This window comes from Kogia breviceps, chromosome 17, assembly GCF_026419965.1.
Source record: "Kogia breviceps isolate mKogBre1 chromosome 17, mKogBre1 haplotype 1, whole genome shotgun sequence".
NCBI classification, from domain to species: domain Eukaryota; kingdom Metazoa; phylum Chordata; class Mammalia; order Artiodactyla; family Physeteridae; genus Kogia; species Kogia breviceps.
In genome coordinates this window covers 74,755,899-74,770,572 of record NC_081326.1, presented here as the reverse complement: position 1 = coordinate 74,770,572, position 14,674 = coordinate 74,755,899, and the positions used below count along the sequence as shown (strand labels likewise).

The 14,674-nt window shown below is 43.2% G+C and overlaps 1 protein-coding gene across 4 annotated transcripts in view; it reads left to right on the top strand.

Moving 5' to 3' along the window:
- Positions 1-14,674, top strand: part of TRAPPC9 (trafficking protein particle complex subunit 9) — a 460,520-nt gene that overhangs the window by 38,693 nt on the left and 407,153 nt on the right. For all 4 annotated transcript variants that reach the window (XM_067018121.1, XM_067018120.1, XM_059043000.2 and 1 more), the window contains 2 exons: positions 4,467-4,588; positions 8,363-8,488. In XM_067018121.1, coding sequence (XP_066874222.1) covers positions 4,467-4,588; positions 8,363-8,488 — 248 coding nt within the window. The remainder of the gene's footprint in view (positions 1-4,466; positions 4,589-8,362; positions 8,489-14,674) is intronic.

Genomic DNA, 14,674 nt, shown 5'->3' with positions numbered 1-14,674 from the left:
GATTTCTTTTAATATTGTAGATACAAGTTCCTTATCAGATATATGGTTTACAAAAATGTTTTCCTATTCTGTGTGTTGTTTTTTCACTTTGTTGATGGTGTCCTTCGAAGCATAGAAGTTTTAAGTTTTGATGAAGTCCGCTTTATCTAACTTTTCTTTGTTGCTTGTGCTTTTGGTATCATATCTAAGATCTGACGTATTTTAAAAGCAATTTAATTCTTACAACAGTTCTAGGAGATAGATACTGTTGTTATCCCCAGTCTATAGATGAGGAAACTGAGATGCAGTAAGGTTCGTTGACTTGTCATGGGTACAGCTAGTTAGTGGTGATGTGGGAATTCACCCTCACACATTTGTCTCCAGCGTCTGTTCTCTTAACCACCACACTCTATTCCTTTCTATAGGAATGGTTAATTAAAAAGCCTTTACTTCTTTGATTTCTTATTAATTTTTTCTCATTAGGGACTTCATCTCTTCCTTTATAATACTTTGCAGAGCTCAGTGCAGTTTTATTTTAGGTCTAATATAGGCAGAAGCATTGCTATCAGTTAATACTGTATTACTTACCCTCCAGTGATGATTGTTGGTAATTGACCTAATAAAGTCATACTTAACTCTTTTCTGGTCATCACACTAAAAGAAGTCATGGCTACCGAATGCTCTGAGAAAGTATATGATTTATTTTATCTTGGTAACCAATGAAAGAAAAACCCCAGTGTTGACATAGGTTGTAAATTTTCCAGAACAGGGTCATTGTCTTCCTTATATTTCATGTTGTTCGGTCACAGTGTCGAGAGGGCGCCTCATTGTCTGGCAGATTAGCTAGGGCATATGGTGCTCATGAATCCTCGTAATGACGGAATTTTGACAACAGTAGCTGTTGTTGCACAAGAAAAAAGATAATATAGAAATACTGCTCAGATTTATTTTAAAAGCCTGGAATTTTGAGAAGAGTTCCACAAACCATACAAAGGTATTTTCATTAATTTTAGCTCTATCTTAGACACGTTATGGTTACATAGCAGAGTAAATTTATGAACTAGATTTGACAGGAGAAGTGTAATATTGATTATTTGTTTTAATTAAAATATTATGCTTTGGGGCTTCCCTGGTGGCGCAGTGGTTGAGAATCTGCCTGCCGATGCAGGGGACACGGGTTCGAGCCCTGGTCTGGGAAGATCCCACGTGCTGTGGAGCAGCTGGGCCTGTGAGCCACAACTACTGAGCCTGCGCATCTGGAGCCTGTGCTCCACAATGAGAGAGGCCGTGACAGTGAGAGGCCCGCGCACCGTGATGAAGAGTGGCCCCCGCTCGCTGCAACTGGAGAAAGCCCTCACACAGAAACGAAGACCCAACACAGCCAAAAATAAATAAATAAAATTAAAAAAAATTATGCTTTGGATAAAGTAATTTAGTGCCCATGAATGAACAAAAATAAGTTTGCATTTATATATGACAGGGGGCAGCCTTCCTACATATATATGTTTTGATCTGTTTTTTGGAGTATTTTTGTAGCTTTTCAACCATATTCTAACTTTACAGTTCTATTTATTTTTTGTTATTATTTTAAATATTAATTTAAAAAATTTTGTTTATTTATTTATTTTTGGCCGCATTGGCTCTTCATTTCTGCTTGAGGGCTTTGTCTAAATAACAAGGGGCTACCCTTGTTATTCTCCTCTTTTTATGGTTTTGCCTTTCTTTTTCCTGCGTCATTTGTCTCTGTTTTATTCCCTCTTCTTTCTTTCTTTTTTTAAAAAAATTATTTATTTATTTATTTTATTTTTGGCTGCATTGGGTCCTTGTTGCTGCATGTGGGCTTTCTCTAAGTTGCGGCAAGCTGAGGCTTCTCATTGCAGTGGCTTCTCTTGTTGCGGAGCACAGGCTCTTAGGCGCACGGGCTTCAGTAGTTGTGGCTCATGGGTGTAGTTGCTCCATGGCATGTGGGGTGTTCCTAGACCAGGGCTCGAACCTGTGCCCCATGCATTGGCAGATGGATTCCTAACCACTGTGCCACCAGGGAAGTCCCATTCCCTCTTATTTCTACTTCGTTTTACTTTTGTTGACTTTCCAGCTTGTGCCTCCTATACAATCTTGCACATAATGGGAACTCAGTAACTTTCTCTTGAATGAATTATTAAACTGTTGTTGGACTGATACTGAGGAGCCCTTGTGATGATTTCTTTTTTCAGCTTTTCCCCATTTCTTAACTATGCTCTTTCTTTTCCTTTCCTCTAGCCTGGGTTTCAGCCTGCCTGTGGCATTGATTTTTCCTGTCTATAGACTCCTTGTTTCACTGGTTCACAATAATGTTACATGTCGGCTGTCAAAACTTTATAGGTGTCAAGAAAGATCAAATCCATTGCATACTAGTATTTTTAGAGTGTGTTATTCTTTTACTGAGTGAAATTAAATCAGTCTGACCCACTAAGCTCTCCTGTGAGCTATGCTCTTCTTACCTTCTTACAGGTTATATTCTTCCCGGTTTCTGCATATGCTTTTTACCAACCCCCCCCCCCGCCCCCGGCCTCTGTATTGGAGTTAAGTAAATCATTAAGGAAACGCCCATTATCAGTGGTGTCTTTTTTTTTTTTAAAGGTGGAGGGAAAATTTGCTCCTTCTCCCTGGTTGGGGGCTTCTTGGATGAGGTGAGGTACCATAGGGAGAATGAAGAGCCCACCTCTTCTGACTCCCACTCTTTCCCTTCCATCCTCCAGGGGAAAAGAGTAAAATTCAACAAATTATTAGAGCTAATGAGATAAATCAAGATAACCTATCATGTATTAAATATTATTTCATGCCAGAAACAAAGGTATTGTAAACATGAAAAACACACAAAGCAGGATAAGTACTGTGGTTAAAAATACAGGCCCGGGTTCGAATCCTGCTCTGGAGTAAATGGCTCTGTAATCTGGAGAGCTAGTAGGAATGCTCAGCCTCTTTAGGACCTGTTTCCTCTCCTGCAGAAATGGGACTCACTAGGAGTCCCCCCGGCATAACGCTGCCATGGGTTGTAAATGAGGACACTCATGCATGTCCCCACATAGGTTCTGATTCCTTGTTAGTGCAGAATAACATAGTTTTTGCTGTGATGGCCTTATGACCACCCAGTGTAGATTCTCTGTGCTCCAAAGGGTTGCCTTGTGGCTTGGAGATGGACTTCTCAATTCTGTAAGGACCCAAGGATTGTGTCATTGGGCCTTGCTGATTTGAATCTATTCTTTAGAAAGTAAATATTTTAGATTTTTTTCAGGCATTATTTTCAGGCATGCATGCCCTTTTCTTTTATTATTTATAGTTCTACCCTCTTATCTCTTGCTGTGATTTTCACAAAATCTGTAAACAAAATCCTAAGCCACCTGTCTCATCCCGGTTCTCTGTTATGGTTCTTTCTTCCCTGAGTAGAAGAGGATTTTGCATAGGAGATGTTCTTTGTTCCTCTTTGCTTAGAGTCTCTCTGTCTGCCCATCTTTCACCTGTCCATCTGTCCATTTATCTCTTCACTCATTCTTCTGTCTTGTTCCAAAAAGCATTTGAGGCAGCATACAGAATAACAAAATACCAAGTGAGCAGGTGAGAAAATGGGACCAAGTGTAGGCAGCAAGGCGAGGAGATGGGCTTGTGTGAAGTTTGTGGGCCGTGTGAGACACACCCTTTGCCCCGTGAGTTCTAAGACCAACAGCAAATGTGTGCCTGAGTCTCCCAGTAGACATGAGGGAAACAGAATTTGTTGGAGATGCTCAGTGTCCCTGAAATCAACAAGTGGCTTAGGAGAAGCCCAGCTTTTCCTGCTATGAGGCTTACGAGAGTATTTTTTGAGTGTTCTCTGAAATCAAAGAGTATTTCATCTTTTTTTTGGTCAGAGTTCTATGTATAGTTGGTTACATTCTCTAAACGGAAATGTCTCCAGAACTCTTGTCCCTGTGAGTTTGATGGCTAGGGATTTAGGTGGTTCTGCTTTTTGACAGGGGTTGGCCAGAAATAGAAAATGATAGTGTCAGAAAGGATGCCAGTATTTGTAAATTATGTTTTTTTAGTGCTGTATAGTTCAGAAAATATATTCACATAGTTTATCTCCATTTGAGGGTGCAGTGTGGTTTCTTGCTAGCATTAAGAGAAGAGCTTAGTGCTGGGAGATAATGCTCACTGAATGCATTGCTGTCAAGACAACTAAGCTAGTTATTATAGACATGTTACCTTTATATAATTTATTTCATCTTCTTTAATAAAAAGTTTCAACAGGGAGGAAAACTTATTCTGAGCTAATTAACATTTAATACAATGCTTTGATGGTAAGACTGTTACAGGGAGTGTATAAGCTGTGAAGACTTTAAAAATGGTTTCATTATTTAAATTTCAGTTGGGAATATTCAAGCTTTATCTTATTTTTGCCCTTCTTTTAAAATTACAAAGAAACAAGACAGAAAAAGCAAAAGATTATTTCTTTTCTTTCTCTTGGTTTGCAGGTGCCCTCACCACTAATGGCATCAATCCAGATACCAGCACTGAGATTGGACGGGCTAAGAACTGCCTTAGCCCTGAAGACATAATTGACAAATACAAGGAGGCCATTTCCTATTACAGCAAGGTGATTTTACTCTGTAGATCCTTTATGTGACTGTGTGGTTTTAATCAGAACTTCCTGTTTTACGTTGCGTAATGCTGCTGCAGTATCTCCTAATTTTTTGTTTCTGTGAGTATGCATGTATTATTCCCTAATGCATAATACTATATGCCTAAAAATGGTTTTTGTTGATTAAAAATAATGTATATTTAATTTAATAAGTCTGAAAATAGGAGAAAAAGAGGCTATCATAGCCCTGTTACTCAGGGATAACGTTTAAAAATTTTTTAAAAATATTTTTTATTTAAAAAATTTTTTAATTTTTTGGCCATGCCATACGGCATGTGGGATCCTAATTCCCTGACCAGGGATCGAACCTGCGTCCCCCCACTGCAGTGGAAGCACGGAGTCTCCACCACTGGACTGCCAGGGAAGTCCTCAGAGATAACATTAAAAAAAAATTAATTAATTAATTTTATTTATTTTTGGCTGTGTTGGGTCTTCGTTGCTGCGTGTGTAGGCTTTCTCTAGTTGCGGCGAGCGGGGGCTACTCTTCGTTGCAGTGCGTGGGCTTCTCATTGCTGTGGCTTCTCTTGTTGCAGAGCACGGGCTCCAGGCACGTGGGCTTCAGTAGTTATGGCACACGGGCTCAGTAGTTGTGGCTCGCAGGCTCTAGAGCGTAAGCTCAGTAGTTGTGGCGCACGGGTTTAGTTGCTCTGCGGCATGTGGGATCTTCCCGGACCAGGGCTCGAACCCATGTCCCCTGCATTGGTGGGCGGATTCTTAACCACTGCACCACCAGGGAAGCCTGGAGATAACATTTTAATTCTTATTTTCTGTTCTTTTTGTCAGTGTACATCATCTATATCATAAAATGGTAGGCATTCTGTACTTATTTACTGTGTGGAGACCTACATTTTTCATTTGGCAGATTATGTGTTTTTCTGCATTATTGAATCTTCACTTTTTCACTCTTAGAAAAAATGTTTGAACATTCTTGTACATATATTCTTTTGTTCTTGTGTGAGTATTCCTTTAGTTAAGATATCTGGAAATTTAGTCAGTGGATATGACATTTACATTTATCATAGGTTACTTTCAAGTTACTCTCCAAATTCCTTCTCCAGCAGGGAATGAAAAGATGTAGAATTACTCATTTAACCAATTCTCTATTACTGAATATTATTTTCCTTCAGTTTTTCTTTCCACCATTGTAAACAGTGCTGTGATAAATGCCCTGATGGATAAGTCTTTCTGAACTGATTTTTTTTTTTTAAAGGAAACAATTCCCAGAAGTGGACTTGAGTCAAAAGTATGCATATAGTTTTTAGAATTTACATATACATTGCTGTATCGTCCTCCAGAAAGCTTTATAACAGTTTGTTCTCCCATAAACAGACACTGTCCTTTTAATATTTGCCAATATGATGAGCGAAAGTAATTTTTCATTATTTTAGTTTGCAGTTGATGACCAGTGAGGCATTGAACATTGTTCACGTATTAGCGAATTGCATTTTTAAAATGAATTATCTGTTTTTGTCTTTTGCATACATTTAAATTAGGGAGCATTTCTTATTGCTTTGTGATAGCTCTTTGTAAATCATGGATATTTGCTTCTTTTCTGTCATTGACATGTATTGCAAATCTTTTTCTTGATGTTGCTTGCCTTTTGTTTATGAGGTTTTTCATTTTGGTTGTGGTCAAAAATGTTTTTAATATAGTAAATCTTTTCCTTATGGGTTTTCTCTTTGTTTTTATTCTTACAAATACCTTCTTACAGAGCTTTTCTGCTGATCTGCTGACATTTTGTAAATAAGACCTAATAAATTACTGGCTATAAAATCCTTATTGTTATAGTTTGTCCTCGAGTTCCCTATGTATGGGATGCTAAGGCTATATAAGGCTAGATCTGAACAAAGATAGGAGGATTGTCTGTGGTGCTGGACCCTCCCTAATGGAATGGGATTTCCACCTTAGTTTTGGAGTCAGACAGACAGACCTGAGTTCAAATCCTGCCTTCACCAATTACTAGCTTTGTGACCTTGGGCAAGAAACTTTACTTTTTGGGACCCTGTTTTCTTTATCTGTAAATAAGTTCCGTATTTATTTTAGGGGTTTGTTTTAGAATTGAATGAGATAATTCCCTCATTTATTTCTAAAATATTGATTGCATAGTTCTATGCTGGTGCCTTGGTAGATGATTACTAGGGACTCAACAGTGAAAATGGGCGCCCCTGCATCAGAGAGCTTATGTTCCAGAAGATTGTTTGTGAAAGACTAGGTATGTAGTAGACTTTTAGTAAATGTCTGTTCTTTTCCTAATTCCCATTGATTCTGTATATCTTTCTACTAATATATGAAGTTTTTTATGATTGCAATTTAAATTTCATTGTAATATTTAAAATATTTAACTATAACCAAAATACGTGGAAAAAAAAACTGAGTTGAGTTCTATTTTCGCTTCAGTAGAAGTTGTTTAAAGAGTTTTGAAGGAAAGGAAATAATTATATTTCAATGGAATCAAGTCCCTGTTAGATTCTTTCTGTTGTGTCATTAAGTGGTATATAAAATTGATAGACTTTGACTTCAGTATTCATAGTTAGGTAAGTATAGTTTCTTTTTGTGCTGTCTCTGATAAATTACATGTAATATATCACAAATTCTGTGCCTGTTACATATTGGAAATGAGGAAACAGTGGAGACCTGCTCTTTCTGGCACAGTAATTTCTTTTTGCACCTTACAAATAATTTTAGTAAGAAACATGGGCAATTGGATATTTTTGCTTCTTAATAATTGATCAGTGGGCAGACTGCATTTTCATGAGTGGTCATGCCAGGCAGGCCTTGGGCTCTCAGCAAACACTTGCTGGGGGGTGGCTGACTCCACAGCACGTTTAACGCCTCAGTGAGTGTTGGTGGGAGGTCTTTCAGCCTCAGGCGCTCTTCAGGCACCAGAATGCATGGATTTACCTCAGAAGCCTCTTCCCGGGCTGCAGGAAGTCTTTTCAGATACATCAGATGAAAACCACTCCAGCTCAGGATAATTAGGAAAAATAAATAAAAAAGGCAGAAGAACAGGGAGCATGGAGGGCTTCGAGTTGGGGCCTTGGGAAAGAGGGAGGCACGGAGTGGGGTGCCCGGGCTCCAGAACCGGTTTCTGGGCCTGTCCTTGCGTCGGAGCCACACAGCTTTCAAGTGGGCAAGGGCAGCTCTCCTGGCTGGATGTCATGCAGAACCTTGAGAGGTGAAGATGAGACTGGAGAAGTTCTCGCAGGGATCATTGCTGAGTGGCTATGTCCACAGCACCTTTTCTGTTCATGTATCTTCATTTGTCCTTCCTCCCAGGATCCGAGAAGCAGGAACGGGTAACTCAGAGAGATATCAAACGTGCCAAGAGAGGACAGATATCGCAATAGGAGGAGCTAGAACTTTTGTAACAGGGTAACATGAATTGACAACTACTGCATCAAAGCTGCAGGTGTGAGAGAGTCTAAGAATGTTTTCGAGCAGGAGATTAAGTGGAAGTGAATAGCAAAGGTTCCATTGATAACATTTTGAAGTTTTGTAAAATATCCAGCTACTGTTGGTTGTATTACTTGAATGAATGCAAACATAGCTATATGAGCATTTATAGGTTCACTCAGTCCCACCAATCCGCCCCCTTAAGGGATAGACTTTCTCAAACACAAATTACCCCCCTTTGGGGGGGACGTGCTGCTCAGTGTCACTGAGTCCCTGTGGTACTGCCTGCACGATCTGACAGAAACACCTCTCCTCTTCCCTTGTGTGACCCTACAGTATAAGAACGCCGGGGTGATTGAGTTAGAAGCGTGTGTCAAGGCCGTCCGCGTCCTCGCCATTCAGAAGCGGAGCATGGAAGCTTCGGAATTTCTCCAGAATGCAGTCTACATCAACCTTCGACAGGTGGGTGTGTGTCCTCCTATGAGTGGAAGGATTAACGTGGTTTTCCTGGAGCTTACTCACCAAAAGACCACCTGATTTTGCTGTGCTAGCATTCACTATGGCACGGTTAAAACTCTGGAGTCAGAACTTGAAACTTTGATTCAGGGAGTTGTTTTACCTCTTTGTATTACGGTCTTTTACCCTCAAAATTCAGAATTCTGTTCTTTCAAAGATTTTTTTTGATTGGAGAAACGACTTTGCTCTCACCAGCTTTGCGACCTTGGACAAGCTTTATGCCTTGTCACCTTACTTTTGTCACTTGTGAAGCGATTCCATTTGTGACCCTATCTGGGTTGTTCATGTTATAAAACATGAAGTGTGTGAAAGTACTTTGTACAGCTCCTTTTACACCTAAGGCATTCCGCAAATATTACTTGACTCTGGATGTGTTTTTAATAAGACAAAGTCATTAGAACGTTTAGTTGCAGGTTGCTACTGCAAAATCCCCAAATCAATAATCTAGTTAAGCGTCTGCAATCTTTCTAATCTACCTTGGATTTTTATGGCCACGGCAACCAAGACTCAAAAGTGAAGCAGTTTGGTTAAGGACCCAGGACTAGGGTTAGAATACAGGTTACTGTAATCGAGCAGATCTTTACCGAGCATGGCATTGTGCTGGGAGGGGGCGTAGAGGTGGAGAAGGCAGATTCTTCTCTCATTGAGCTGACAGTTTTGTGGCAAAGATAGACATTCACCAGGTGAAGAACGTGGAGTTTATTCTAAGAACAGTGGGTTTTAAAAGAAAGGTCTTAAAAGCACGGGAATGGGCTTCCCTGGTGGCGCAGTGGTTGAGAGTCCACCTGCCGATGCAGGGGACACGGGTTCGTGTCCCGGTCCAGGAGCATCCCACATGCCGCAGAGCAGCTGGGCCCGTGAGCCATGGCCGCTGGGCCTGCGCGTCCGGAGCCTGTGCTCCGCGGCGGGAGAGGCCACAACAGTGAGAGGCCCGCGTACCGCAAAAAACAAAAAAACAACAAGCACGGGAATGATGGGATCCCCTTTGTCTGGAGTAGGGTGAGCATAGTGAGGGAGGCCAGGGGGGAGGCTCTTGAGGAGTCCAGGTGGGCACGGTAGGCGGCTTCACCTGAGTGGTGGTGGGACGGTCATGGAAAAAAGCCAACAGATCGAAGACATGTTTAGGGGGTGAAAAGGAAGGGATTGATGATGTATGTGAGGGCAGACAGAATAACGCCCAGGTTTCTGGCCTGATTAATTAGGTAAATGAAGGTCATGCTGTGCTTGGAGAAGGGAGAGCTGCAGAGGGAGTTTGGGGGGAACGCTGATGGATTCAGTTGTGGATATAATGAAAAGACTGTTAAATATGTGGGTCTGGGAGGCTCAGGTGAGAGAGAGGGTGGTGGTTGGAGGGGAGGGGAGAGAGACTTTACAATCATTTTGTATTTTGAACATATAAAAGAGAATGAGTAATCAAACACACATGCCTCTATCATCTAGGTTTAACATATTAACATTTTGCCATATTGACTGCAGAGGTTCTTAATTTTTTAAAAAATTAATTAATTAATTGTTGGCTGCGTTGGGTCTTTGTTGCTGCGCGCGGGCTTTCTCTAGTTGTGGCGAGCAGGGGCTACTCTTCATTGCGGTGTGCGGGCTTCTCATTGCGGTGGCTTCTCTTGTTGCGAGGCATGAGCTCTAGGCGCGCGGGCTCAGTAGTTGTGGCTCACGGGCCCAGCCGCTCCACGGCATGTGGGATCTTCCCGGACCAGGGCTCGAACGCGTGTCCCCTGCATTGGCAGACGGATTCTTAACCACTGCACCACCAGGGAAGCCCAGAGGTTCTTAATTTTTATAACAGAAATAAAGCAATGGAGTTAATGAACGTCTTAAAGTTGATGTGTATGCTGCTCATACATATTTTGATACCTCATATGTTTATAACCACAATCTATAAAAAGTTAAATATTTTGGCATAAGAGTTTAGCACAGGGACTTGGAATACACACTGCTGGGGCCTGAATCTGGCTTAGCCCCTTGGGTAAATTAGCCTCTCTGTGCCTTGGTTCCCTCTTCTGTGAAGGTTGTTACTGTACCCCCCGGACCCTCCCCACAGCTAACTTCCTAGATGGGACACTGAGAGGGAGGCAGCTGAAGGGAGTGAGAAGTGGCAGCTGTCAGCCTAACACTGAAGGGAGAGACAAAAACAGAGTCAAGCGAATAAACCGAGTACAAACAAATAAACCAAAAAGAGAAAAAAAAAATCCCACAATGTTTGGAGCCATTTAGTGTAAGGGACACAGCACTCTGTGGCCTCAAAGCTGCGAGCGTGGCGGCGTCAGGGGTGCGAACGCGTCATCAGGAAAGGGCTGAGGAAAGGGGTTTTGGTTTCCCTCGGCGTTTCTGGTAAAGATGGGCAGGAAAAGTGAAAACCCACCACTTGACGGGGAAGCTTCAGTTTTATGGGAAACTGAGCGAAGGGTGGAAACCAGCCGTCAGCAGTGCTGGCAAGTGAACGGACATCTGGGTTGGATCCATCACGTGCCACGATTTCTGGGTGACCTGCTGGGTGTGAGCTCTGAGCTGGGCAGTACGTTCGCAGGGATGTGTGGCTCTTAGGTTGCTGGTCCAAAGAGCAGCCCTGGGCACTTGCAGACCTAGCGGGACAGCTTGGCATGAGGCCGGGGACCCACTGCGCTGAGGGTGAGAGGAGGGCTCCCCAGAGGGGCTCCCCTGCAGAGAGCGGAAACAGCCCACCTACAGGAGCTGAAGAGCCTCTGAGCAGGGACCAGGTGCGAAGGTGTGACCTGGCTCCAGCACGGAGGGCTTGGGGAGCCGGAAGTCGTTTGGTGGCCTGAGCGGTTTTGTTGCTCAGGGACAGTGGATGGAAAAGGTGCTTGAAAGGCAGACCTGTCATAGGTCATGAGTGAAAGTCAAGAAACCTGGACCTGTCAGGCAGGCATGAGAGAACCCTGTGGGTGTGGGGATCCCAGCTGGGGCGTCCTGCTGGAGCGAGGAGCGGAGCCATCCATGGGCTTGTGTGCAGACCCCGCTGTGCCACTTACAAGCTGCGCGACCTGGAGCACGATCCGCCACGGCTCTCGGTGTTTTCACCTGTAAAATGATGGAATGACAAGCTCATGGTGATCAGGAGTAGTTTAGTGCAGATACTCTGTGTCTAGTCCTGTCTGGTGTTGCCCTGCAGTTACCCAGTAGCCGCTCTTCTCCTCAGGCCAGAGGGCGTGGAGGGACATCTGGGGGGCAGGGGGATGCTTTTAAATAATTTAACAGCATTTGAAAGCATGCTGAAGAACTGCAGGCAGTTTGGTGGAGGGTTGGGTGTGGGAGGGACTTGGAAGACTTAGTGTCCTAAGACTTGCTCGCCCTTACGGACCGGAGTTGCCTTTGCAAATTAATGTCGAACGTTTGGGCTCTTGGCGAAGCTGTTTTCACAGGTGGGTATATACACAACATAGTTTACAAGATCAGATGGTTTTATTTTAATGTGCGGGAATTTGCAGCTTTTGGGAACAGCCCCTTTCTCTGTTGGCCTGGTCTTCGTAGAACACTAGGGGCCGGCAGAGCCGAGCGGAGGCTAAGTGGCCCACCTCGCCGCAGCGGGTGTGGGCCTTTGGAGTTCTCCCCAGCTCGGTGCTCCGCTGGTGTTGACGCATCTCTGTGTCTGGTTGCCAGCTGAGCACACAGCAAAATAATGAGTTCTGGTGGGATTTTTTCTTTTCTTTAATTTTAATTTTTAAATTAAATTTTTTAAAAAAATTTATTATTTTTTAATAAATCTTTATTGGCGTGTAATTGCTCCACAGTACTGTGTCAGTTTCTGTTGTACACCAAAGTGAATCAGCCATATGCATACACACATCTCCATATCCCCTCCCTCTTGAGCCTCCCTCCCACCCTCCCTATCCCACCCCTCTAGGTCCTCGCAAAGCACCGAGCTGATCTCCCTGTGCTATGCGGCTGCTTCCCTCTTCAGTAAGTGGTGCTGGAAAACCTGGACAGCTACATGTAAAAGAATGAAATTAGAACACTCCCTAACACCGTACACAAAGATAAACTCCAAATGGATTAAAGACCTAAATGTAAGACCAGACACTATAAAACTCTTAGAGGAAAACATAGGAGAAACACTCTGACATAAACCACAGCAAAATCTTTTTTTTTTTTTCCCGGTACGCGGGCCTCTCACTGTTGTGGCCTCTCCCGCTGTGGAGCACAGGCTCCGGACGCGCAGGCTCAGCGGCCATAGCTCACGGGCCCAGCCGCTCCGCGTCATGTGGGATCTTCCCGGACCGGGGCACGAACCTGCGTCCCCTGCATCGGCAGGCGGACTCTCAACCACTGCGCCACCAGGGAAGCCCCAAAATCTTTTTTGACCCACCTCCTAGAGTAATGAAAATAAAAACAAAAATAAACAAATGAGACCTAATTAAACTTAAAAGCTTTTGCACAGCAAAGGAAACCATAACAAGACAAAAAGACAACCCTCAGAATGGGAGAAAATATTTGCAAATGAAACAACGGACAAAGCATTAATCTCCAAAATATACAAACAGCTTATGGAGCTTAATATCGAAAAAACAAGGCAGAGCTTCTCTTTGTGAGCAGGAACGTGGATCCACCTGTCTTGTCTTTAGTTGTTTACGAGAGTAGTTTATGGTAATCAGCACTGACAAACGGCTGTGCGCATTGCATTTAACAGCTGGCTGTCTGCAGATTTGTCTATCGAACATGTAGATTTCACAGGCACGTGGTCAGGTAGAAGTGAGAGAGAAGGAACGCGAACCTTGGCAGCTCAGATTCAGATTTCTACCGCCATTTCCTCTCCGTGTGACCTTGGACTGGAATGTAACGTCCCTTGGCCTGTTTGTGAATCTGTAAAATGGGAATGATAATATTCACTTCTTCCTGAATTTGTTGTAAGTTGTATCAATGAATAGTATTATAACACATGTAAAGCACTTCACACACTGCTTGGCACTTAGAAAGCGTTCACTGTCTGCCCCACCGGTGATGTGTCAGAGCCATAAAGGCAGCTCATGTTCGTTGGACCACTAGCAGACACTTGAATTTGTGAATTTGGTTATTTCCTTTAACCTTTGTAACTCTGTGTGCTAAGTGCGTGTATTCCTGTTGATAGAAGCGGAGCCTCAGGGAAAAGAAGATTTTGTAATTTGTCCCAAGTCAGACCATAATTTCGGGTGCAGGGGCCTAGTTAAAGCATGCTTGTTTGGGTTTTCCCTTCCCTGTGTTCTGTACTGGAGGCCGGGTGCTAGGCCCTGGGCCCACTGTCTTGTGGCCCGAGAATATTCAGCATGCAGGCAAACAGGCAGGGTCCTGCGCTACTTGAGCAAAATGTCCAGAGGAGGACACAGGTGCTAAGTAGATAAATGTAAAAACAAATGACTACAAAATGTGATCAGCTCTGTAGAGGAAAAGAACATGCCTTGCCCTGCAGAGCTGGGGAATTTTCTAGTCGGTGCTGCTCTGGTGGTATTAATCTCAGTAAAATATGTTCTGTTACCAAAGACAAAACGGCAAAGCATCTGTTCTCGGGTAAACTAAAACCCGCTGATAATACTTACTACTAATTAAGCAGCCAGCTTGTTGCCGGCACTTACCTAGGGGTAAAACAGGTTGCCGCCATAGTCCTCACGGCAACTGTGCTCACCGGTTTTATTGAACCCAGTTTTAGAGGTGAGGAAGTCGAGGCTGGGGCGTTTGCTGCATGCTGGTGATTACCGTGTAAATGCTACCACTGGTCTTCAGATCTAGTTTACCATGGCTCCAAAGTCTGAGCTCTGTGAACTGCGTTGTGTAGCTTCCCCCCAAACAACTCGGATGGCTGAAATTAATTTTCTTCATTAGTAGGAAATGTAAGTGACCATAAGAGAAAGAGGTCGTAAGGAATTGTTTGGAAAACTAGAGAAAAGCCCAGCACTTTCCCAGCTGTGGGAGCATGCTCTGGGACCAATGTATATTCAACCCAGCACTCGGCACCTCCTGCAGATCTGAAGTTCAGGAATGACTGAACCCTTTGATAACATTTTGGCTCATGACACTGTTGGTTAGAACCTGCGGCCTCTTTGTCCCTGGTTAATTTTCTCTTCAAAGCCATTTACATTTCCTGCGGGCTACTCCACTCATATGTAAGAATAGGCTCTTTAAACTTCT